The 27,192-nt window shown below is 37.0% G+C and overlaps 2 protein-coding genes across 4 annotated transcripts in view; one reads left to right on the top strand and one right to left on the bottom strand.

Annotated features, from left to right (window-relative positions):
* The window catches only part of LOC306846282 (dual specificity testis-specific protein kinase 2-like), a 30,090-nt gene extending 5,745 nt beyond the window's left edge, over window positions 1-24,345 (top strand). For all 3 annotated transcript variants that reach the window (XM_079379542.1, XM_079379541.1, XM_079379543.1), the window contains exons 3-11: window positions 1,202-1,323; window positions 7,784-7,832; window positions 13,008-13,154; window positions 13,972-14,054; window positions 15,411-15,495; window positions 15,585-15,668; window positions 15,803-15,889; window positions 17,923-18,064; window positions 22,346-24,345. In XM_079379542.1, the coding sequence (XP_079235668.1) occupies window positions 1,202-1,323; window positions 7,784-7,832; window positions 13,008-13,154; window positions 13,972-14,054; window positions 15,411-15,495; window positions 15,585-15,668; window positions 15,803-15,889; window positions 17,923-18,064; window positions 22,346-23,244 (1,698 nt within the window). In that variant the 3' untranslated portion in view covers window positions 23,245-24,345. The remainder of the gene's footprint in view (window positions 1-1,201; window positions 1,324-7,783; window positions 7,833-13,007; window positions 13,155-13,971; window positions 14,055-15,410; window positions 15,496-15,584; window positions 15,669-15,802; window positions 15,890-17,922; window positions 18,065-22,345) is intronic.
* On the bottom strand, window positions 24,331-27,161 carry LOC306846285 (target of EGR1 protein 1-like). Its single transcript, XM_079379547.1, has 7 exons — window positions 26,823-27,161; window positions 26,677-26,717; window positions 26,495-26,591; window positions 26,252-26,410; window positions 25,909-26,168; window positions 25,655-25,817; window positions 24,331-25,218 (listed from the first exon to the last, which is right to left on the bottom strand). The coding sequence occupies exons 1-7, from the start codon at window positions 26,934-26,936 to the stop codon at window positions 24,589-24,591; spliced, it is 1,464 nt and encodes a 487-aa protein (XP_079235673.1). The 5' UTR covers window positions 26,937-27,161; the 3' UTR covers window positions 24,331-24,588.
* Window positions 27,162-27,192: the final 31 nt, after the last annotated feature.

Genomic DNA, 27,192 nt, shown 5'->3' with positions numbered 1-27,192 from the left:
AATGATTTTAGGATGGCAGGCAGGGGGTGTCTGCATATGGCGCAGGCAGGGGTAATGCGGTGAGCCAAATACCAGCTGTGTTGGGGGTCTGCAAGAACCTGTCTGGAAAGCTAATGCAATAAAAGCCATTTCAGTTTATTTGAACAAATGAGTTTCAATCTGTACTCATGGTAATCTCAAACAAACATCCAATAGAAAAAAACTGCAATATGCAGAATCCCTGAATATCATAATGCTCAATACTGTAATCCATCTACATTTGAGGAACCAAAACATTTTCCTAGGACGCTGGATTTGTTGCATGGGCAGCAAGCTGTGACTTGATAATACCAGAACAGATTGAGAGTTTGGGTGCTGTAGCAGAGGCATCTGGGTCCATGTCTGACAGGTGGCTCTCACTGTAGGTGGGCAAACGAAATGGGCTCTTCCTAGGCTGCTGATCCCCCAGACTGAGATTGGTTGCAGTACAGTCTGCACCATGCATTTGAAGTAAAAGGAAACACTCATAAAATGTTGCTATGTGTCACGGATACAACATTCACAGCAGTTAACCACAGATTTCAATGTTTTGGTTCCCTAGCCCTGAATTTTGAGTAATCCTTCTGTTGTGTTGAGTCTTTCCATCACTGCATACAGTTTGAGGAAGTCAGCATTTTACGGATGTAGAAGATGATTATTATTTTTTTACTCATGAGGAAATCCTGTGGTTGATATTTCTTTTCCTCAATGTCTTTTGATTGGTCAGCAAGATGAAAGCACAAAGAGGAAACTAGAAAACAGATCTGCAGAGGCACATTTCAGAAATGTTGCGAAACCCTTAACAGTATGTGGCCAAAAGTCAGTCGTGCAGAGTTGTCTATTTTGTTCATCATGTGCTAAAAAAATGGTTTTGTGATAACGACTATTCTTTTAGACCTTATTTACTATGTATGACACTTCCCCTCTGAGTGGTATTGTTGGTCTAATGCTGTGGATTTCACTTTCTTCGATGCAATTTTTGGATGATAACATGTAAGAAGCAATGGTCTGAGATACTTTGAACAAAAAGCTGCAGTATTTTTGTATCCCTTTTAAGATGAACGTTCAGAGCATTTAAATATTTAAATGAGTTCCTCTGACTCGTTTAATTTTGTTTGTATGGTTTAGTTCAAATTCAGAAGTAGGCTGAAAGATCATTTCTCATTTTCCCTGTTTGTTTTAGGTGCGTCACAAAGCTTCGGACCAGGTAATGGCTCTAAAGATGAACAAGCTGAGCAGTAATCGTGCCAACATGCTGCGAGAAGTTCAACTCATGAACAGACTCTCTCACCCCAACATACTCAGGTTTGCTTTCAGTACAAAACTATTATCACTGTGGGTTAACATTTTTTTTATTTGATTGGATTAAAATGATCATGCAGATTGCAAAATGTGTAAGGCTCAAAGCTAGGCCATGACTTTTATTGCAAATTCCAGTCCAGTCTTCATGAAAGCCGGGTGTCTCTGTGCGGTTACTTTATGAAGTTGGTTTTTGAAGTTGTGGTTTACGCTAATAAGAAACTGAGGAGCTGATGCCAATAAAAGTAAATTTAACAAGCTTGTAACTAAATGGGAAAATGGAAATAACGTGTTTCAAAGAAAAACATGACTGCAGTATTCATATAAAGCAGTGGCTGATGTAGCTTAATATAAATATTAGGTTTCCTACTCTTTGAACAAGGAGTGTGCCTCGCTTTATGCACTGCCAGTGGCTCAAAATTAATGCAATCTTTCAAATAAGTGAGACCGTGGGAGTAGGGCGGCCAATAACGACTATTTTTATTTCGATTAATCTATCGACTAATTTTTAGATTAATCTAAACGATTAATTTCCCGCAAAAAAACAACAATTTTACTTAAAAATAATTTATTAAACCAAATGAAATCCAAATTTCTATGAAATCCTTTTTTAAAGCAAAAGAGAAGTGCAACATGGAGAGCAAGAAGCAAGTGTCCATCTCATAGTCCAAATCACTGAAATCAAAGTTCAGTATTATAGTGTAATAATGACAACATAGCCATGTGTTCTAGTCTACTACTAATAAAATTATAATCAAAAAAACACTTTTTAAAGGAGTATTTACCATAAATATTATTTACTAGAATTTATTTAACGTTAGGTGAAAAATGTAAATGTGCAGTATTTCTGGAAAAAAAAAAAAAAACTTTTTTTAATATAAAATCAATTAATTAGAGATGCTTTTTATTATTAAAATTTAATGGAACAATTAAAATGGAATCCAGAAAATAATGGAAAACAGAATTTGGTACAGATAAAACTGTAAAACTCAATTATTTAGGCATTTTAATTAATAAAATTAAAAAAAACTGAATTTGGAAATAAAACTGATTTCATAAGGCCTCATAATAATAATTTTTTTTTTTGTGGTAATAAAAATGGATTTATGTGAACAATAGCTTTTAAAATCACTTAAAGTTCATATATAATAGCAATGATGCAATAATAATTAGTTCAAATAAAGTATCAAAAGCAAGAAATCATATGGTTTTATTGAACAAAACTGTTAAAATACATAATGTATTATAAACAATAGAGCTAATGTAGATTACACGTTACAACAAAGGCCTGCAGGGGCGCCGACGGCCTGACGATTATTTTTACACATTACTGTTTAATATTGACCAAGCACCATTTAATTCAAACGTACACTTAATCTTTAATATTTGGCCATTTCTTGAGGACAGAAATGCTACAGCCGCTGTAATTACATGAATATGTGGACATCAAACCGTGTAAAATCAGACTGAGGGTTTGAGCTTTTATTTTGAAATCTGATGAAATGGCGCACGTTGCGTTCCCAGATGAACATTATAATAAACACAAACTCACAACAACATGCAGAGATGGAGTATGAGATGCTCAACACATGTAAATGATTGTGCACATGACCACATGACAATGTTTCTGTGGAGCTACTGTGAACGGAGCTGCTGTGGGACGCATGTACTTAACCTACAGGCATGGAAATAATTCAAGAGCATATACTGAAACTGAAATTATTGTTTTTAGCCCTTCTGAATCTTTAGATTCCCCAAAATTGGATCTGGGTGAGATGTCTCCATGTCTGAAACCATGGGTAAAAAACCTGGGATTAATTTTTGATGATGGCTTAAAGTTTGACCGTCAAATAAATTCAGTAGTCAAAGCTTGCTTTTTTTCAGCTGCGTTTACTCTCTAAAGCAAAGCCTTTTCTTTCTTTTAAAGATTTTGAAAAAGTAATTCACGCTTTTATTTTATCTAGGCTGGACTACTTTAACTATTTTTGAATTAGCCAGACAGCTATATCCCGCTTGCAGCTTGTTCAAAACGCTGCGGCTCGACTTTTGAGCGGGGTCAAGAAGAGGGAGCATATTACTCCTATTTTACGCTCATTACATTGGTTGCCTGTTTGTTTTAGAGTGGATTTTAAAGTTTTGCTCCTCGTTTATAAATCTCAAAATGGTTTGGCTCCTACCTATCTTTGTGAGTTACTGATTGAATATCAACCCATTAGATCCCTTCGGTCATCCAACCAGGATCTATTGTTTACACCTAGGTCGAGGCTTAAGTGCAGGGGTGATCGTGCCTTTTGTATTGCTGCCCCCAGGCTTTGGAACGCCTTGCCACTCTCCATTAGACAAGCTTCTTCTGTTAATATCTTCAAGTCCAGGCTAAAGACATTTTTATTTTCTAAAGCGTATGGCTGATGGCATAGTTAAATGATGTCATAATTTTACTGTTTGTTCATTGTGTGTATTTTTCTATTTTTAAAGTCTTACTGGAAAGCACATTGGTCGACAGAAGTTGAAATTAATTGTGCTATATAAATAAATTGTCATTGTCATTACTGTGTGAACTGCATCACATATAATTATTTAATTAAATCATAGCATTTGTAAATTCACAATTATGCTTAATTATGATTTTTAAATGTTTAATATATCATGCAGCCTTGGAATATAGTCTAAAAATGTGTTTTATGGATTCTAGTCTGTGAAATGTGCCACTTCCTGTATTTTGCCAGTTAGTCGACGCGAGCAAAATGAAGTCGACGATTTAAAAAAAAACGACTCGTCGACTAAAATCGTCGACAGTATCTGGGGATGAAATGGGAATTAGATCTTTTATTGTTTTTATTTGCCTATGTATTTATTTCATTTATTAGTTTTTGTTTTATTATATTTGGAAACCCTTTATTTTAAGGTGCCATTGTTGCACGTTACATACATGTACTTGCTATAATAATAATTAATTGTGCATAATTACATGCAAGTCAGCCAAACCCTAATATATATTTTTTTTTAATTCGGCATGTGCCAAATGCAGAATCCTTTGGACCAAACATATAAGTAAAACACACAGGCTAAGTAAGTAAAGAATGTGACAATATTTACATGTGCCAAATACAGAATCACTTGGACAAACAAACATATACTGATAGCCATCATTACAAGTCCATTCTAATTAGCTCCTGTATTTGCATTCATGTGTCCGTGTGCATCATTGTATCTGGGGATGGGGGAGGAAGCATACAAATCAGATAGTATCTTAACAGATTAATAACAGAAATAAGTTGTATAACAACAAATATTAGTAATAATAATAACAATTTCATTAAGACTGGGAAAGAATGGAGGACAATGAAGGGGGGCAAGTAATAATAACAATATTTATAATAATAGTAATAAATTATAAAAAACAAACCCTAATCCTAACGCCCGTTTCACACATACTTCGTGTGCAGTACGTATGCGGTGCGTGTTGCAGTACGTATGCGGTGCGGAAGCATGACGAGCCATTGTGCTTTCACACATCACACGTTTGCAGTGCGCTACTGATCCGCAGTTTCTGAGTGCAACAAATTCAGAAATCTTTGTACAACATATTCTGCGGGTCATAAAGAATTTTGTGTTTTTCCACCTCCACGATGAGACGAGTGTCATCCATATCACCTTCTTTTTGAGTACTTTTCTGTCCGACAGCCTGTCACGTGATTGCCAGCGAGTGTTCCCCCCAAACCCCTCCCCAACATATATATTATGTATTTCTTGAGGGAAAAAAATAGTAATATCTGATCGCATTTTGCAACTCTTGGGACTATACTGATTTTACTTTTTTTTTACTTCTTGACCCTGTAATTTATTAACTGTAGAACACATTAACTGCAATTATAAATGCTTATATGATGAAATTATTATAGTTTCTTGTCAATCTGTGTTTATTTTAATGTGAACAATGCGCTGCCACTTTAATTCACTGCGGTGCAGCACAGCAAAAATAGACTCGGTGCGGAAACGATCGCTGCACAGCTGTATACGCACCGCAACTGGAACGGATCGACGGACTGCAACCGTGTGCAGTGTGAAAGCTCTAACATGTTAACATGGGTACGGAAAAAAATATGCACTGCAAACGCACTGCACACGGAGTATGTGTGAAACGGGCGTAACCCTTACCATATAGTAAGTACATGTGGTTAATTAATATCTTGCAGTACTTAAATGTATAATTACACTGTAACAAGGACACTTTAAAATAAAGTGTAACCTTATTTTTAATTCATTTGTTGTCATTATGTTTTTAAACTTGGTCATTGTGCTTTTGTGACAAAATACCACCCAGAATAATAAAGCAGTTGTCTTTCAAACAATGCTGCAGTACACATGATTTACTGTTTGAATATGTCTGGTATTGCTTCCATTTTTGTGATACTTGGCTTGTTTGTAGAGCAGAATGTGAGTTTGTGGGTGGATGAAAGAGTGAGAGAGAGGGTCTGTGCGTGGTTTACAATCACACCATTGTTACGTCTTATTGAATGGGGGTGGAGGGACCGTAGTGCAGACAGCAGAAGGCTGAGGGGAGCTTTGTTTAAGAAATCCTAACACAGACCCGCAATAAAAGCCTGGCCTAGCCTTATGGGGCCATAACTTTGAAAACACAAAGTTGTATCCTGTCTAATGACTTCTTGTGAGGTGGCCATTCAGAGACAGTGATACTTTGCATCACTGCTGAGAATAAATTGGTGAAATGCTACTGCATGTCTATATCGTGTGGGCCTCACACTGAGCAAACATTTCGGCTGTATTATTCAAATCTGATCTTTCTGACTGTTTGCAAGTGATGACTTTCTGGAAAAAAAAGATTTGAGGCACATCAGACATCACAATTGACGCACATATTTATTCATTCATACGCTACCATTCAAAAGTTTGGGGTTTGTAAGATTTTTAGGGTTTGATAGATTTATTTGATTAAAAAACAGTAATATTGTGAAATATTATTGCAATTTAAAATAACTATTTCTAATGCAATACATTTTAAAATGTAATTTATTCCTGTGATTGATTGACAGCTGAATTTTCAGCAGTCATTACTTCAGTCTTTAGTGTCACATGATCCTTCAGAAATCATTCTAATGCTGAAGAATTTTTTTTGCTATTATCAGTGTTGAAAACAGTTGTGCTGATTAATAAATATATCAATATATCAATTCAGTCGGTTCACTCCGAACAGAATCAATATTTTAACATTTATTTTCCTGCGTTCCTCCGTACTGTTACCATTCTGAAATTGGTTTGAGTAGAAAAAATACTGGTTAATAACAGAATTTTTAAATATATATACATTAATAATAATAAAGTACAGCATTTTCTTTACTCACACAGAAAGGGAAAAAAAAAACAGGAAGAGATCTGTTACCTTAACCCACTATAGCACCACCTTTTTATAGATTTTGGCCAAATGTAGGCTACTAAACAAAAGAAAAAAAATCTGTTAATGCTTTAAAAACATTAAAGTATTTTTTTTTTAAAGAGATTTAAAAATGTTTGCTGCATTGTTAAAAAAAAATGCCATCTTGTTTTCCTTTCTGTGAACTTGGAATTGCGTCACAAACTAAAACCCTTAATAAAATATTTTTTTTCGTTTTGTTAATCTGTCAACGATTAAAAGTGAAATATATTTGTATGTAGGCCTATATATTCCTTTTTATGTAAGCCTATAGTTTTATTCTGTTTTCTCCCGTTCACTGAAGCGCTGCAGGTGCGTGTGATCTGTTGAGTCCATCCTACACTATCCTCGGATAAACTCTTAACGCCAGTGCATTGCCATTGCGACTTGCCTATTATTATGAGTTCACAGCTGAGCGTGGGCATTTAATTTGTTTCTGGTTCTATTCCTGTCCAAATCTTGTTTGTTTCCGGTTTTCATTTTCGTTTGAAAAAAATCGGTGAACCGGTTCAGAGCCCTGATTTTAAGTGTCTTTACTGTCGCTTTTGATTAATTTGATGAACACTTGCTTAAAAAAGTATTAATTTATTTCTTACCCCAACCTCATCACCTGAAAAATCTGCTTTTTTTATTTACAGTAAAGATCGTGCCTTTGCTCTGCCATTGTCCCTGTGTTTACATCAGAGTTTTACCCTCCAGTTGACTGGAGACAGTCTCACATTTTATAGCTTGTGTTGATGTACAGCACCATAAACCTGTCTGAGTTTATGGTGTCATTTGTAAAAGCCATTTTTTACACAAGAAATGAACGTAGAGCATAAAATAAGCCCATTGGACAGCAGGCTCAGAGAAAGTCAGCGCTGGTATAAACGGCATTCTAATCAATAAAGCTGAATTTGCTCTTATGCTATTGATTGTACATTGACCTTTTACTTTGTTTTTTGGCATCCTAGAAATCTCTTCAAACTCGCTGCTGCTGCTTCAGAGCATTAAACTAACATCAACCTTTCTTTTTTTGTTTTTGTGGTGTTGTAGATTTATGGGGGTGTGTGTACAGGAAGGTCAACTCCATGCTCTCATAGAGGTAAGTGACATCAGACTCATGCGTTTCATTTACCACACATATCCTCATGTACAAGAGACAGTTGACTTTTCTTCATTAGCTGTACCTAAAACACTAAGACTGTACTTTATCACATTGATGACATTGCAACTTGGCCTCCTTCTAGCTTTGAAAAAAGGCAAAAGATAGCCTTTTGTGCCAATAGTGCTGTATTGAATTTATGCTTAAATAATACTTGCACTGCTGGAAAAAGTTGGTCTGAGAGTGCTTCCAGGGTACCTTTGATTCCTAAATGTGTGGCATTTCCCCCTGTGAATCAACTGTGACATTGAACAGTTTAGTCTTTGTTCACAGTGGCCCGAGGGGAAATATTCTATTAGAGAGCCCACCGGCAGTCCCCTTAGGCATGTTGTATTTTTACCATCTCAAACTGTGTGGGTGTATTATGCTTGTATGAATGTTACTGTGCTATATAGTCTTATGGTCTAATCTAGATGAACACTGATTTCTTAGGAAAGAGTTGTTTTACTTGTTAAGCAGGAAATGAGTCAGTTTAAAAATCCAGTTAAAACTTGAAGAGAGAGATATGTGTGTATATATATATATATATATATTTTACAGTGCCCTCCAAAAGTATTGGAACAGTAAAGACAAAATTGCTCTGTTGGCTGTGGAGTCAAGACATTTACAAATATGATTAAAAGATTAATATGACACAACAAAACTACAGAATGTCACATTTTATTATTGGGTGATTCAACACATAGATGTTTTACCAGCTAAGAAGTTCAGCACTTTTAGAGTTTCATCCCTCTATCTGATGTGAGCATAAGTATTGGAACAGTTGCCTCACAGGTCTTTCTAAGTGATCAGCTGTGTCCTGTTGCATTAATTCTTCAGATATTAAAAGCAGGGAATGTGTCGTATCAGTTATATCCATTACTTCTGTATTCTGAATCTTGCATTCGCTGATGACACACACAAACCAGGATGAAGATGAGGGAGCTGACTTTGAAAGAAAAGCAAGCAATTTGGATGCTAAAAGAAAAGAGAAAGTTAATTAGAGCTATGGCAAAAACAAAAGTCATGGAGAAATCAAGAGTTTGGAAACCATCAGCGACACCAGCAACCAACAACGACCTGATAGGCTGAGAAAACAACAGTAGTTGATGACAGACAAATGATAAAAGCTGTGAAAATGAACCCTAAAAGACGTGTCTGTAAAATCACCAACAACTTCCAGAAAGCTGGGGTGATGCTCTGACAATCTACTGTCCTCAGGAGACTTTGACACAGAATTACAGATGCTACACAGCAAGATGCAAACCTCTGACCAGCACCAAAAATAGAAAGGCAAGATTAGAGTTTGCAAAAAAGCACAAAGGTGAGCCAGAAGAGTTTATGGACCGATGAGACAAAGATGAACCTTTATCTAAGTGACGGGAAAGCAATGTGGAGAAAAAAAAGGGAACTGCAATGATCCCAAGCATACAGCCTCATCTGTAAAGCATGGTGGAGGTGGTGTCATGGCATGGGCATGCATGGCTGCCTCTGGAACAGGCCCTCTCAACTTTACTGATGACTTAATGTATGATGACAGTAGCAGAATGAATTTGGAAGGGTTCAAAACCATCTTGCCTACCAATATTCAAGAAAATGCCACCAGATTCGTTGGGAAGTGCTTCATATTGCATCAGGACAATGACCCAAAACACGCTGCTAGTTCAGTCAAGGAATTTATAAGGGCAAAGAAATGGAAAGTCTTAGATTGCCCAAGTCAATCTCCAGATTTAAATCTGATTGAACATGAATTTCACCAGCTGAAGAGGAGAGTAAAGGCAGAAACGAGTAACAATTGGAACTGGCTGCATTAAAGGCTGGGAAAAGTATTTCAAAGGATGAGACCAAGAGGCTGGTGATGTCTTGCTGTGATTGTGCGCAAGGGATCTGCAACTAAATAATAGCTTTTAATCTGCCTTATGTTCAACTGTCCCAATACTTATGCTCACATCAATGAGTGGGATGAACTCTAAAAGTGCTGTTCTTTTTATTTGGTAAAACATGTATGTGTTGAAACGGCTAATAATAAAATGTGACATTCTGTAGTTTTGTCTCATATTCATCTTTTAATCATATTTGCAAATGTCTTGACTCCACATACTAGAGCCCTGCATTTCGACTTTTTTACGCCTCTAGGGCCGGGCTTCGGGCCAATTTCCAGGTCATAGTTCAGACACGGGCCGGGCATCGGGCCTGTTTTGGGTTTCTCCTTATTTTATATTTTAGACATCTATCGATTAGCAATGGAAAAAAATTGCCGCGCTGGTGGAAACAACACGAGACTGTGCTGCCGCGACTGAGAGCAGCTCGATGGTGTTTAGTGTTCCGCAGCAGCGTGCGCAAATGACTTCAGCACAGCTGAATAGTTCTGCGTTCAAATGCACGCAATAGGCTAAAGCTTGCTGAAAAACCCCATCAAACATAACTATGAATGTGTCTGCGGGAAATAGTAAGGAGATATTTGAATTATTTACTAATAAACTAATGTTTTCTGAGTCTGTGTCACAAGGATGAAGTTGCTGATCCTGACTCGCCGTCTCCTCATTAGACATTAGACGCCCCTCCTCCAAACGTTTTTCTAAATTAACTTAATAAAAAAACAAAACGAAATATAATAATTTTGCCATTACACACCAAACTGAACTATTTTAATAGCCAAAAGAGTAGTATAAACTCTTTTAGGAGAAGGGGGGAAAAAAAGATGGGTTCGGGTCGGACTCAGGCCGGTAATTCTGATAAGCTGTCGGATGTGGGCCGGGCTAGGGCCTGAGCGTCTCGGGCCAGGGCCAGGCTAGGGCCTAAATTTGAGGCCCGTGCAGGGCTCTACCACATACAACAGAGCAATTTTGTCTTTACTGTTCCAATACTTATGGAGGGCAGTCAGGGCACTGTTTTTATATAAATAAAATGTTTAGTTATTTAAATAAATTAGGTATAATGTGCATAAATCACTATGAACGTCACTTCATTGAGTGTGTATTAAGCACAGCAATGTTTTGTTTTGTCTTTTGAAGTCATCTTCAGGCCTTTTTGGAAGCTTTCTGAGGCCCTCAGTGGGCCCTGGCCCCCAGTTGAGAACTAATGCATGGAAGGAATCTTAGTTTTATATAATAGTAAACTACAAAAAGCCTAGTAAACACTATGTACTAATGTGTCTTTGATACCTGTTCTAGATATGTGTCATGCGTTTTTGTTTTTTTTCCTTTAGAAAGTATAAAACCCTTGTTATCATTTCCATTTCAGTTTAAATCATCGCAGGTCACTTGTTCTTACCACCCTGTTACCTTTGCTCTCCCTTCTTGATGCATGCTGACAGAAAGAAGTATTAGTGCAGTGGTAATCACTGGCCTGCTGAGGGATTATACTACTTTTCAAAGCCACTGAGGCCTTATGTTGCTCATACTATTAAGTATTCCCAGTCATTTTTTTTTCCCATAAAGACGCTTCATTTAAGAGCCGCTGATTGAGTTGACAGTGTATTAAATGAGCTCTCTCATCACTCAACAGTTATGAAATCAGCCCCGCAGGAAGGTTTCCATCCTTTGTAGTAACCTGCATCTGCACCCAAAACACTCAAAGTTACAGTTTCACAGAGAGGATTAGCTCTATATAGGCATATGCATCAGTCACCTAATCACCTGAAGTAGCACAGCTTTAGATCTAAGCTGGGCTACTCCTTTTTGTTCCGTTAAATCAGTCTGGCAGTACATGGCAGTACGCTGACCAAATGGTGTGACGTAGGATTAGCTTTAACCCACTGAAAGATGAAGCCAACAGAGCACTTCCAAATATAAGATTTCCTGACCTGCATTTGCGATTGATGTTGGGCATGAGATCAGGTCTGTAAGAAGAGGTATGTTTTAGACATTCCAAGTGTAGCTTTTCCTTAGCGTCCTCCACACACTTTTGCTTACAGAATAAATTACAGCTGCTTGCAAATGGTTTGTTTCTAAAACAGGATTGATAACTGAAAACATCCCATGCAGGAAAGTGTCGACTCATTGGAGGACCGAGAGGGCTGAGTGTGCCAGTTGGGACAGGGCTAAGTGTTCATTTTGTCAATTTGAAGTTCCAGGGAATTCAGATAATTAGATGTTTGCTGGTGTTTTTGTTAATGTTGATATCAAGGTTATGCTGTGGACAGCAAATTTTGAGAGAGTAACTAGAGAGTGCGTTGTACCTCGAGAGTCTGCTTTTGCCTGCAAATGTGAGTCCTTAGACTACGAAGGCACAACCCTATTTGGTTATTTTACTCACTTGGATTATATGGTAGCAGCCTTTAAAATGGATGAAGGGCAGAGAAGTTGGTCTGTTGACGACCTGAGTCGGGACACAGCACCACAGCTTTTTGAGAAACTGGAAGGTGCTGTCATTTCGACTCAGCCGTCTTGTCTGCCTGTTGATACCTCACCACGCTGACCACATACTAAGGTCTTCTCTGTTTAGTCAGCCGTGGCTAATTTTGTTAGCTAAATGTGGAGCCCTTTATCTGTCAGCACAGATCAATTCAGGCAACTCAAAATTAGGACACTGTTGAGACCAGTGCCCTGTGGTAAATGCATCAGGCTCCTAGTTAGTAGCATGTGTGCCACATTCGCTAATCTCTCAAAGACTTGTTTTAAAGTTAATCATACATAAACAATTCACTGCTGCAAAAGAATAGTTAATATGTCTCTTGCAGAATGATTGGCTAATTAGTAGATGGTGCTGTCATGCAAATTCACTATGTGAGACAGAAGCACTTAAAGGGCTCCTGCTGGGCTCTGCTAATTTACACGCTTTTGTGACTTGAAAACCAATCCACTTGAGAATTGGCATGGAATACTTTTACCCACAGGAAACTGATTGGATTCACTTTGGTGTTGTAAACACAAAGTACTGTGACCATCAAAATAATTATAATCCCCATGATGCAAAGATTAAAGTTGCTACAGATTTCATTATTGTGCATTATTGTTGTACATATCAGATAATTATTTTATCAGATTCAGTCGTGTGCATTGCATTTTTGAGTACCCAGTCAAATTTAACTCCTCTATTGTACCCTCTTGGATACAATATGGAGCATTTGAGGGCTACAAAGAGATGGAGACGGTGATATTTGTCACATGATATATCTTTTCTCTTTTTTTTCAGTATATTAATGGTGGCAACTTGGAGCAGCTGCTGGACAGCAATAAGTACCTGAGCTGGGCCACACGGGTCAAACTGGCCTTAGAAATCGCCATGGGCCTCAGTTACCTACACTCCAAGGGCATTTTTCACAGAGATCTCACCTCCAAGGTACAGGACTCTGTCATCATATTTATTGGCTGTAATCATGACATTTTCCATTTTAATGTATTTTACAGTTTGTTTATTTATTCCTGTGATGACAACACTGACTTTTCAGCAGCGATTATTACAGTCTTCAGTGTCACATGATCCTTCTGAGATCGTTCTAGTATGTGGATTTTGTGCTCAAGAAACGCATATTATCATTATCAATGTTGAAAACATTGTAAGTCATGCTACATTCTTCCATGAAACAGATAGTTTAAAAGATATCAAATAACTGTTTGAGAGAGAATTTTTATCACATTATAAATGCCTTCACTGTTGCTTTTGACAAATACAGTGCTTCTTTGCTGAATAAAAGTAGTAATTCATTTAAAAAAATCTTACTGATACCACACTTATGAATGGTGGGGTATGTAATTTCATATAGTCATTGCATGATTTTATTAGCTTTATGAAGATAGGCAATTACAGGATGTACTGAAGGTATACTTGTCCTGTGGGTTTAATGATGTAACTTTATAAACAAGAAGACTATATCAGTCAGCAGTGAAACAGGTGCTTTGATTTAGACTTCACAGGGCTCTTGTTGGTGGCATGTGCTGACATGCTGTCTCTACCTCCAGCTGTTGCGTTCTCTCCTAAGCACTCGTGAGACTTCCCATAATTATACGCTGTGGGAATCACCCCCATGGCTTTCCTCGCTACATCATTACTTTCTGTATAAGTGATTCTAATTGACTGAATCTCGAGTGTAAGGTATCCTGTGGGAGGAGCAATATGTTCTTCTAGTTACTGTTTCTTCCTTTTGATGTTTTTTCAGAACTGCCTGATCAAGTTTGATGAGAATGGCTACACCGCGATTGTTGGAGACTTCGGCCTTGCTGAGAAAATCCCCAGTCATGAGTGAGTAACAGGCAACATGGAGACTTACAATAAAAGTAAAGTATGTGCAAATTTCACTCAGTTGCCTATGCGTTGACTATAACAGCAACAGAGTGGACATCCTTCTGTTTTGTTTATGGCAATCTGAAAGGAAGCAATGGTGAGATGCAAGGAGTCCTGGCAGGGGGTGGTGCTATCTGATTTGGAAGGAACATACCGTCCAAAGTCAACTTTTAAGAGAGCTAATAATACCCGAGCAGCTCAAGACCCTTCCTCTCCCATGACCTCCTCACTACTAGTGCAAAACTACATATTTTCAATTAAAACTAATAGTTGATTTGGTTACCTGAACAACTAGTCAATTAATCTCTGTAAACTGGAAGCTCTGTGTAATTAGACTGATTTCAGGTTCACCGAAAAACTGTTGGTCTCATTTTTTAGGTAATGCTTACATAACATTTTCAAGATGTGCTTTCAAAAGCAGATAAACTGAGCATGAAGGGATAAAGCCGATTGCAGGGGTCTCAAGAAACTTTATTTATTTTTTTAACCTGCACACTGTTTTAATGGGTTGGTTCACCCAAAAATGAAAATTGTCAGAAAATATTTTTAATTAAAAAAACCCTCCACTGAAATATTTTTCACAACATTTTTGTCTCTCCATTTAACATCCACTCAAAAATAAAGACGTAAAACTAATCCATGTGAATCGAGCGGTTTAATCCAAGTCTTCTGAAGAGACACGGTCACTTTATATGTTGATTTGGATTTAATTTAGACTTTTATTCACAAAATAAAGTGATGCACATACATGAAGCACATCAAAAATATGTAAATGTGGAAGCTCAAACATGCTTGCCCGATGTGCGACAAGATTTGATCTTGTAAATCACGTAAGCAAGTTTGAGCTCTGGCAAAAACCAGTAAAGTTTGTTCTCGCACATCAAGCCTAAATTATTTTGTTTTATTAAAAATATTTTAATTTGTGTTTCAAAAATGAATGGAAGTCTTTGTAATGTATGACAGAATTTAAATTTCTGGGTGAACTTTCCCTTTGAATATGCGTGAATGCTGCATTCATGCTTATGTAAACGTGCAAGACAATGTTGTTTAAAATGGTCTGACAAAAGTTCTATTTAAAGTACTGCCGCTAAAAACATTGAAACTAAAAAAGGGGAAAAATTACACAAAGCTAATTGAGTAGTCATGTTGTTGATCAACTGGTCACCCCTTCCCTATTCAGCACACATTGTTCAAAAACTTCCCTTTTCAAAGCACTGCTGCCTCAGCTGAACTTTCAGATGCCATTTAGTCATTGTAAGTGCTTAAGTGCCTGTATTTATACCATGTCTTTTGAACATTATTCTGTGTGTTCAGTTTTGAGGGGGAGAAGCTGTCTGTGGTGGGATCCCCATTCTGGATGGCTCCAGAAGTCTTGAGAGACGAGCCGTATAACGAGAAGGTTAGATCCTCAGTTGCAGTTGACACTATCACAAGACTTGTTTCTTGCCAGGATCTTTCAGGACACATTATCATTTCTCTGTGTTCTAGGCTGATGTCTTTTCGTATGGCATTATTTTGTGTGAGATAATTGCAAGGATACAGGCTGACCCTGACTACCTACCACGCACTGAAGTGAGCAGTAATTTTAAACCTCTCCAAAAAAAGTTTTGGTGTTTTAAACTTTGTAACTATATCGCTTGTTATTCTAGTCATTGAAACCGCTTGTCCTGAGTGTGACATTTACCCCCCACATTTGATCCTTGCAGAATTTTGGCTTAGATTACCATGCCTTTCAGCACATGGCTGGAGATTGTCCTTCAGACTTCCTGCAGCTTGCCTTCAACTGTTGCAATGTGAGTTTGTATCAGTCCATTAGTGATTCTTGTAGTACTTTTGACAACAAAAAGCCAAGTACAGTAGTCAACATTTGAAGTGGATCAAAAAAGTTAATCAAAGTTGTCCTAAGACAAGAACACATTTTGGTTTTAGGACAACTTTGATGAAAGGTTTGGATCTACTTGAAATGTTGACTACTGTATTTCAAATGAATGCTTGCTTTTGAACTTTCTATTTTACAATAGTACAGTTTTACAACTTTAAATGTTGACAACTGCATTTAATCGTAATTATATTATTACCACTAGTGGGCGATATTTGGCATTTTTTCAAATATCGGCATTAACCGATACATATTTCTGTTTGGCCGATATTTTCGAGGTGGGACTTTTATTTTGACAGAAAGGAAGTGCCTAAGCACACAGTGCTCACGTTCTCTCTCTAGTTCGTTTAATATGGATAGAAGTCTGTCTAATAATCAGATAGAACAGTAAAACAAAGGAATTAAAATGTATACAAAAAAGTATTATAATTATTGCTTTAATGTTATTAGTAATTGAAAAGCAAACATTATAATACTTCCTCGGTATTCAGCAAATATGCATTTATATAGTTTAAACAAATCTTTGAATAACTAATGGACATTTAATTTCACAAAACTTGCAGACTTGGTGGAATCTAGTTGAGATCTTGTGAAGTGTGCATGTGTATCCTGCATGATCGCGTGTTCTCTGTGTGACGTTTGGTCCGTGTGAATTAAATGCTGACAGGAGGAGAGTTCAGCTTCACTAGAGAGGCACGATCAACGAACTTTAAACTCGTTATTTCAAACTATGCTGCGCTTTGTCATATTCATGTCATTTTCAATGTGTGCTTTATGTAATATGAATGATACCTTGGCTTTATTTGAAAAATATAATTCGCAAAGCACAGAATACGGAGTGCCCTGTTACAGTATTTACTTCCTGTTTAATTATAATTTTATTTAATATTTATAAAATATTTATTTGTGAAAAATACTTTCTTGAAGTATGTTTATTTTACACATTTTTATTTGAATCCGTTTTCAAATGACTTAAATTTCTTAAATATTAATTAAAATAAATAAAATTATCGGCAACCCTGCTTTCCAAGATATCGGCATCGGCCTTCAAAAAAACCCATATCGGTCGACCACTAATTACCACATACTATATTTTTATTTAATAATTATATTGTAATATTTTCATTTTATATATATATATATATATATATATATATATATATATATATATATATATATATATATATATATATCCATTCAAAAGTTAGTTCAGTAACATTAAGTAAGGTCAGTAATTTTTTTTCTTCAAGGACACATTAAATTGATCAAAAGTAAAGACATTTATAATGTTACAAAACTTCTGTTTCAATTTTTTTCAATTTCAGAATCGGAATCCTGAAAAATGGATTGTGGCTTAAAAATATTGAAGCAGACAATATTAAACTGTTTTCAACTATGATAATGATAAGAAATGTCTTGAGCACCAACTATTACTGTTTTCGCTGTATTTTTTTTTATCAAATTAATGCAGCCTTTTATCACCCCCAAACGGTTTCGATTTTTTGGTATTTCATTTTTCAAAACCCAGAAGCTAAAATAACCACCACAAAGAAAATACAAACAAGGAACAGATGCTGTCAGTATCACTTATTAATATTCCAAGTATCCACGACATAATACCATATTGAAACTGAGTAAAACCCACTAAACTGTTTTACAAAAAGGTCTTATTGACCCCAAAATGGTTTTGAATGGTTGTGTACCCATTTTGCATAATATAATACAATATAAAATAATTATATAAAAATTATTTTACAGATTTCATATGAATTATCAACAGATGAGCAATGACAACATTGTTAGTTGTTTTCAGCATGAAAATGAAACTGCCCCACTGTAATATATGTGCAGTGTAGCATTCTTAGAATAGAAGTGAGAACATGGTGCTCCTCTAGAATTAGATGCTGATGTGTTTTTATGTTCTTGTTGCCTCCACTTATATCCCAGATGGATCCAAAGCTCAGGCCCTCGTTCCCAGATATAGTAAAGAGGCTGGAAGAAATCCAGAAAAAACTGAAAGCTGACGAATCCGAGAGGGAGAGGATTCTACTAACCGCCGGAGAGGTGGAGAAAAAACCCTTGCCTAAAGGTGTGTTTATTCACACACACACACATTTTTATCACAAAAATGTTTATTTAGCTCCCAGTATTGATTTGTTTAACCAGCAAACTGTCAATATGATAATGAAAACTACAGGTGTCCATGGCATAATATTGCATTCCCTATTTCTGGCACTAAATCAAAAGCTTTGATGTGCTCTGAGCATATCTTTGATGTGAGTTGCTTTGACAGAGAGCTAGTACATTCTGTCGCCCCCTGAGGCTTTGCTCATCCCCAACCAGCACTCACTTTCCATGTAATACCGCAGGGCCAAAGAGTTCTAAGAACAAGGAGACTGGAAAACTAACGGGATTGGAGACAGTAACGCTACCTTGTCTATGAGCTTTATGGATTGGATGTCCTTTCCTGAGAATTACTTATAATGCACAGCTTTTACTTTCTCCCTCTCTTCTTTGCAATCTCACAGCCCAGTTTCCATTTAGTACTAATTCATATCCTGAAAAAAACAAGGAGTAAGTCACAAAACAATGTGTGGCTAGAAGAGATTAGAGCCTCATTGGGCCTCATATACTACCATTCAAAAGTCGGGAGACAGAAAGATATCAACACTTTTATTCAGCCAAGAAGCATTAAATTGACAGCAAACCACAAAATATTTTATCTATTAAGTATATCAAATGTCGACATGTTTATATATTTTTATTAACCAATATAGGATGAGTAGTTTGATATATATGATACAGTAGTTTGATGCATGTTATACGTGCCATGTAGAATTTTAAACCTACAGGTAAGTGTATTGTTTTATGATAGCAGTATCTGTAAACTGACAATTAGAATGGAGTAAATCAGATATAGGCTAATATAATTAGTGTTTGGATGAGTATTCAATTAACATTTCACCGGTTCTTTTTTAATTAATTTATTTTTAATGTACTGATTTTAACCCCTGCTTTAAAAAAGTATGTTTTGTTTTTGGATTGTAATGTTATGTTAGAATGTAATGTGATTTTTATCCCATTTCTGAACATAATTTAATAGCATGTCCTAGGTGGTTTCATTCACTATATTAGGTTCATAGCCTCTAGTATGCACTTTTTTTAATTCATTATTTACATTTTCTATTTGGGGGAAAAAAAATGTTATCTTTGTTTCTGTATTTATTAGAATTTGATTCCCACATTCTAAAAGGTAGAAAATAGTGTGCGAGTGTGAGTCTGTCCATATCGCACAGCCCAAATAAGGTGGTCGTGTTGTTTTTTTTATTTTCTATTCATCAAAGAATTCTGAAAAAATAAGAAATCTTATGTGAGCATTAAATCATCATATTAGCAAGATTTCTGAAGGATCATGTGGTACTGAAGACTAGAGTAATAACTGGAGCAAATAAACCATTTAGTACATTACAGGTCTAAATTACATTTATTATATCTCTATATCTATAGATAGATAGATATAGACATAGAGATATATACATTGCCCTCCATAAGTATTGGAACAGTAAAGATAAAATTGCTCTGTGGAGTCGAGACATTTGCAAATATTATTAAAAGATGAATATGAGACAAAACTACAGAATGTCACATTTTATTATTAGCCGTTTTACCAAATAAAAAGAACAGCACTTTTAGAGTTCATCCCACTCATTGATGTGAGCATAATATTGGGACAGTTGAACATAAGGCAGAAATAAAAGATTAAAAGCTATTATTTAGTTGCAGATCCCTTGCGCACAATCCCAGCAGTGAGTCTGTGACCCATAGACATCACCAGACTCTTGGTCTCATCCTTTCAAATACTTGTCCCAGCCTTTAATGCAGCCAGTTCCAATTGTTGCTTGTTTGGGGGAGTTTCTGCCTTTACTCTCCTCTTCAGCTGCTGAAATTCATGTTCAATCAGATTTAAATCTGGAGATTGACTTGGTCAATCTAAGACTTTCCATTTCTTTGCTCTTATAAATTCCTTGACTGAACTGGCAGGGTGTTTTGGGTCATTGTCCTGATGCAATATGAAGCACTTCCCAATGAATCTGGTGGCATTTTCTTGAATATTGGTAGGCAAGATGGTTTTGTACCCTTCCAAATTCATTCTGCTACTGTCATCATACATTAAGTCGTCAGTAAAGTTGAGAGGGCCTGTTCCAGAGGCAGCCATGCATGCCCATGCCATGACACCACCTCCACCATGTTTACAGATGAGGCTGTATGCTTGAGATCATTACAGTTCCCTTTTTTCTCCACATTTTTGCTTTCCCGTCACTTAGATAAAGGTTCATCTTTGTCTCATCGGTCCATAAACACAGTTCCAAAACTCTTCTGGCTCACCTTTGTGCTTTTTTGCAAACTCCAATCTTGCCTTTCTATTTTTGGTGCTGGTCAGAGGTTTGCATCTTGCTGTGTAGCATCTGTAATTCTGTGTCAAAGTCTCCCGAGGACAGTAGATTGTCTGAGCATCACCCCAGCTTTCTGGAAGTTGTTGGTGATTTTACAGACACGTCTTTTAGGGTTCATTTTCACAGCTTTTATCTTTTTTCTGTCATCAACTACTGTTGTTTTCTCAGCCGATCAGGTAGTTGTTGGTTGCTGGTGTCGCTGATGGTTTCCAAGCTCTTGATTTCTCCATGCCTTTTGTTTTTGCCATAGCTCTAATTGACTTCCTGTTTTCTTTTAGCATCCAAATTGCTTGCTTTTCTCTCAAAGTCAGCTCCCTCATCTTCATCCTGGTTTGTGTGCGTCATCATCGAATGCAAGATTCAGAATACAGAAGTAATGGATTTAATTGATACGACACATTCCCTGCTTTTAATATCTGAATAATTAATGCAACAGGACACAGCTGATCACTTTGAAAGACCTGTGAGGCAACTGTTCCAATACTTATGCTCACATCAGATAGAGGGATGAAACTCTAAAAGTGCTGAACTTCTTAGCTGGTAAAACATCTATATGTTGAATCACCCAATAATAATATGTGACATTCTGTAGTTTTGTCTCATATTCATTTTTTAATCATATTTGTAAATGTCTTGACTCCACAGCCAACAGAGCAATTTTGTCTTTACTGTTCCAATACTTTTGGAGGGCACTGTGACTATAAATTGATAAAAATTCTATACCCAAAACTTTTAAACTGCTAACCTTGTAATGCTCAGTTTCTGAAGTGTTTAAATGCATATAGGCGTCTTTTGCACTTCATGTACTGTATTTCTTTTATTTTCCTTTTCTCAGTGCTATGTGCTTTTGAGTTTTGAGATGTTAAACATGATTAAGCGCTTTGCCTCCCACATATTTAAATGAACATCGCAGATTTTGTCACCCCCTAGTGTTCAAGATCATTCTTTCAGGCTTAAAAGTGTTGGCACTATTTGGTGACTAGCAAGAAAAATTATTTTAAACAGGTTTTTGGAACATTTCTTGCATCTGCCATTGGTCAACACACTCCAAACTCACTCCATTGGTTGGGCCAGTGTTATATCAGGCTCTGGTCAATATGCTCAGACTAATACAGCAATGTTTTGATAGTGCTACAGTTTTTACACTTGTCAAGTGAATGAATAAATATGAGTATATTAGTTAATGCATTTGATATAATGTTATAATAAGGATGAAAATCTTTTCTTACAGTATTTATTAATATACACTATTCCAAAGGTTTGGGGTCGATAAGATTTAATTTTTTTCCCCATGGTTTTTGAAAAGTCTCTTATGCTCACCAGGCTTTATTTATTTGATCAATTACAGTAAAAACAGTAATATTGTAAAATGTTAATACGATTTAAAATGACACTCTATTCTAATAGACTCTATTTTAAAATTTAATTTTATTCCTGTAATGGTAAAGCTGAATTTTCAGCAGCCATTACTCCGTCTTCAGTGTGACATGATTTTTCAGAAATCTTTCTAATATGCTGATTTCCTGCTTAAGAAACATTACTTATCAATAATGTAAAAAGTTGTCTTTTTACATACATGCATACATATAATTTGTATGGAAACTTTTTTTTTTTTTTTTTTTTTTTTTTTTTTTATAAAGAGAACCGCATTTATTTGCACTAAAATCTTTTGTATCATTTGAAATGTCACTGTTGATCAATATAATGCATCCTTGTTGAATAAAAGTATTCATTTTAATTAAAAAAATAATTACTGGCCCCAAACTTCGGAATGGTAGTGAAGGTTAATTTATAATCTTAAAATGTATTGGTATAGAATTTACTATTAACAATGTACAATACTTTTAAAGCATTTATTTATCTCAGTTCGATAATATTACCCACTGTGCCTAATGCCTCTCTTACTGTTGTTCTAGGTCCAGGTGAAAAGGGTATAAAGAGGTTAAATCCTCTTGTTTTTCAGGATGACAAGATTCCACCCAAGTCCCCCCGTCCACGTCGAAACATCTGGCTTTCCCGTAGCCAGTCTGACATTTTCTCTCGTAAACCCGCTCGCAAAGTGAACGTCCAGGACCCTTACTACAACCCAGGACCCAAGGGCTTCATACACGGGCAACCGAAAGTCAACCCTTTCAGTGCCAGAGAGGATTTAAAAGGTGGCAAGATCAAGTTTTACGACATGCCCAGCAAGTCGGTCTTCTCGCTCATGTTTGATTTGCACTCACCTCACGGCAGTCAAAACTCATACCAACCTCATCCCAACATCAGCACGGGAGCCCCCGGAAACAACTGCACCCCATCCTGGTCGGAGACCTGGCAGCTGCCCGGTCGCCAGTGCCACTCGCTCCCCGTCTCTCCCCAGCTGTCCCACTCGGATGTCTTCTTCTCATCTAAGAGCGAGGCCGGGCAGCCCGGTGGTGAAAGCAAACAAAAAGCATTGATTAGTTGGGCTAAGAAGTACGCTGTTACTGAGATCCCTCCGTACAAACCGCGAGCCGAAAAACAGGAGGAAGTGGGAGCAGCAGAGGACTGGTCGTCTCTGGTACCCTCTGAAGGAGGAGAAGCGGAGGCCATGGACTGCTCCAGCAGCAGAGGAAGCCCTGCGGATGATAAGGACACAATCCAGATACAGAACGGAAGCCTCAGTGGTTTATGCGAGGACATGGAGGCTGAAGACCAGGATGGCTTGATGATCTCCAACAAGAACTTGCTCACACTGAGCATGTCTGTAGAACCACAGGAACTCTGTCCGTTAGTCCTCACCGCCTGCAAAGCCACATCTTCAGGAGAACGCATCTCCAGATGTGATATCTAGATGGTTGAAGGGCACACACCAGCCTGGTTGAGGACGCTTCCTCAAGTTTGAACTGATCAGATGCCACGCAAACTGAGATTATATTCTTTAAATATTTAATGATTATAAATTGTATATATTTTTTGCTTTGGGGGAAATAAACCCTTTTAACTTAAGCTAAAAGGGTGGCTTGGATTGATCGAGAGAGCAGGAAACAGAGGTGTGAAACACTGATCCGGTCCATGCGGTAGTAGTTACCATCACACTATGAAGAACTCCAACAGTGGAAGATACATTGGACGTCACCTCACACAGGGCTAACGATGAGACACATTCTGTGATTATTTTTTTTATTTTTTTTTATTTGTAATACATGCTATTGGTTGCACATGCCACTTGCTTTTTATTATTTGTCCGCAAACTGTGTTCTACATGTCTAATTATAGAATTGATTGAAGAACAAATGTCTTTGGAGAAAGCTGATCCGAGTCTTTTTTGCACTGCATGGGCATAGAAAATACGCAGCAAACATTCCATGTCCTCTCGCATCTTAAAAAGCTCCTGTTTTGATCCTACGCTAACGGTGTGTGTGCCAGGTAATTTCAAAACGAGGATCATTTTCACTCTTTGACCTCTCAGATCTTCAAAAAAAAAGTCTGTCTTTACCTACTTAAAATCATTATTGCACTTGAAATAAGTTAAATGGTTTGAACTATTTTTAATCTATTATTTGTCACTACATTTCTATGCAATAGATTTAACCAAGGCATGATAGTTTTATAGAGGATTTATTTTGATATTTATGAGGAGAAAAAGTAATTTTACTATGTTTGTGAACTGTTTAAACGGTGTTGTTGTTGTTGTTTAAATGAACTGATGAATAGAGTTCTGTACATGTTGAAAATGGTCAGTTCTTGCTAGTTTGTTCTTAACTCTATTTTTCTGCTTTTTCAGTCCTGACTGTTTTTTCAACACTTTTAGATTGTAGATTTTTAACTGATTCAGAGATGTATATTTCTACCAAAGACAGATCAGGACTTATTTTCCCCATTTATATGGCTTTAATTGTTTAAATGCATGTGTGTATTCCCATTTGTTTAAAATAAATTCAGAATGTCTTATTTTTATTGTGGCTTTGCTTTATGACCTAAACCAAGCTTTCAAAGGTTCTTTCTTAGTATCTACAAAGTCTAATGTCTATCTAGTCTAGTACACTTACAAGAATAGAGTCTTGTCTGACTTAATTTAGATTAAAATAAATAAGAAGAGGAAAAACAGACAAGCCATGGACAGGAAACCATAGAAAAACTTAGATTTTATTTGAACAAAAATGTACACAAAACTGAAATCTAGAAAAATACATTTCTATGCAGTTCCTTCAGGTTTTACAACAATATTTTTTCCCCAGATGTAGTCCATCTTGTGCACATGAGCCTTTGAAGATTTGGAGAAGGTGCTTTTGGTTACATGTAGAGGAACAGACTTGCCGCTGAGGAAGAGCTTATTGAGACATGCAGGGATGAAGGGAGCAGTGCTGGATTCTTCTGTTTCTCCTGTCAGATTTCTGGCATAAGCAAAAATATAGCCGGTCATGAAAGCGTCAAACCCTGCTCGGTGAGTTCCTCCTTCCGCTTTCTTCTCTTTTGGTCTAACAGGAGCTTCAGAAGATGCTTCTGGCTGAGATTCCTCATTTGCACTCTTGCTGGCCGCTTTCCCAGGTTCAAATGCATGTGTGGCATCTGTTGCCTCAGAACTTGCTGTCTTGTCCTGATGTTCAGATATGGGCACTGCCTGGTCCAGCTCAGTCTCTTCAAAGTGCGACCTTTTGCCCTGTGGGGAACTGCATGTCTCAGTGGGGCCTTGAGAACCTTTCTTTTTGTTCTTGCGCTTCCTTTTCTTCCTCTTGTCTTCTCTGATCTTCTCATCCTGCTGGATTATAAGGTCTGTGTCATGTGACATGGAGCACTGAGAGCCATTAGGACACCATCCATACGCCTAGAGCAAAAAACAATTACCGAGTGTCACATACAAAATGTTGTATTTTGGAGTATAACATCTCTTCAGGCCTGAGGAATACTATCAAAGGGTTGAGTAAAAGTGAGATCTATTAGAATTCGAATTAACTGTATATTCACAGAATACGACAATCATTAATATCATCTAGTGGTTTTATTTCTTTTGCATGACAAATTAAGGCTTTAAAGTTGGGAAAAATGTAGCAGTGAAAACTTAAAAATTTAGCGGTTATGCTGCTTAATATTTTTGTGGAAACCACAATACAGGATTTTCAGTAATCTTTAATTAATAGAAAGTTCAAAAGAACAGCATTTATATGAAATAGAATTTTTGCATTATAATATAATACAACAATATAAAATAACTCATTTCTGTCTAACAAACAAACTCTTGACTTTGAATTGGAGGAACTCACAGAGAACTGAACACAGATGTTGAGGGCTCCATCCCGATTCTGGTTGTCCAAGCACGACCTGTAGTCTATGTAGCTCTGCATGTTGCCTGTATATTTACAAAACTCTAGGAACACATGACTCCCATTACCACCTCCTGCAATGGCTTTGCTATTTTCCAACTTACTGTGGAGGACAAAGAAAATACCTGAAATTTTAGCCACTGCACAGACATGTGCACTTTTTGTACTTCTGATACTAGAAATATTCCACATACCACTTCTTATAGGCATATTCCAGGTATGAGGCTGTAAACCGCAGCTCATACTCCGTGGCATACTTAGTGTCATATATGCCTGAGGGAAACATCTGGGACAGATCGGCAATGAAGGTGTCCAGGCGATCAGGAAGATGGGCATAGAAGCATTGGTACAAGAAGACCATGTCTATCAGACCATTATGGACCACTAAGGGCTTGTTGGCCCTAAGCAGTTCTACGAACAAGGAGCGCATGTTTACCCCATGGGCATCACCTCCCTAAAACAAGCACAGAATGCACCTACTTAAGTCTCCCAATCTTTAAACATCAATGTGTTTGTTAAAAGTTCAATCATACTCACTTTATCATTACCCTTATAATAAGAAATGCCTTCAGCATATTGTTTGTTGAAGTCAAATCCGTGTTGTACAAGGAACTGCACTGACTGAGGTTCAATGATGTACTCCTCTGAACAAAGCAAGGTCAGATTGTAAACCTGGACCAGGTATGTGCGGTCCGCCTAGAAACAAGAAATGTTCAAAAATCAATGTAATGTTCTTGCGTTTAGAATTAAAAAATAATAATGTTAATGGCAGAGACTTACTTTGTCGTCAAGCTTTTTATAACAAGCAAGGCCCAATGAAAGTATGGAGCGTGTGCGAGCTGCCTGGCATATGGCTTTGTACCGGTCTTCAATGGATCTTGAAAGGAAAGAAAAAAGTAATAATTACCACTTTTCCAGTCCTTTAGGATATTGGATAAGAATATTTTAATCACACAACTCACTCAGCTAAAAGAGCTTTCCTTGATCCAAGACCACTCAGTTCCTACAAGAGACCGCAAACATGAATGATCTTGTTCTATTTCAGAATGTTACACTTGAATTTTCACATTCGGTTGAGTTTCTAAATACAGTATGTGCTTTTTCTTACCGTATCAATGGCGATGAATGAAGATGTTCTAACTGCTATCACCATTGCTGCCCACAACTCCTTAAAGTTGTTTCCCTGTACATCTATAACTGGGACTATCATTGAGGATGACATTATAGAAATTCACCAGATAAACGAACATCTGCTAAACATGGGGACTTTCTTCCGCAGACCTTCTCTCTAATCGACGCCAACAAGAGACCGCTCTACCTCATGGCTCTTATTTTTAAGTAAAACAATATGATTTTGCTGTCAATGCTACTCGTAAATCTGCTTTCACACTTTCATAAATTCAATCGCCCGTGAATGTAACATGTGAGTTTGTAAACTTCCGGCTGGAGTTTCTTCTAAGTTTTCCGAAGATTGGCAT

The sequence above is a fragment of the Barbus barbus genome (assembly GCF_936440315.1).
Source record: "Barbus barbus genome assembly, chromosome: 26".
NCBI classification, from domain to species: domain Eukaryota; kingdom Metazoa; phylum Chordata; class Actinopteri; order Cypriniformes; family Cyprinidae; genus Barbus; species Barbus barbus.
The sequence above is the reverse complement of the archived record's forward strand: the minus strand, read 5'-3'. Positions and strand labels throughout refer to the sequence as shown.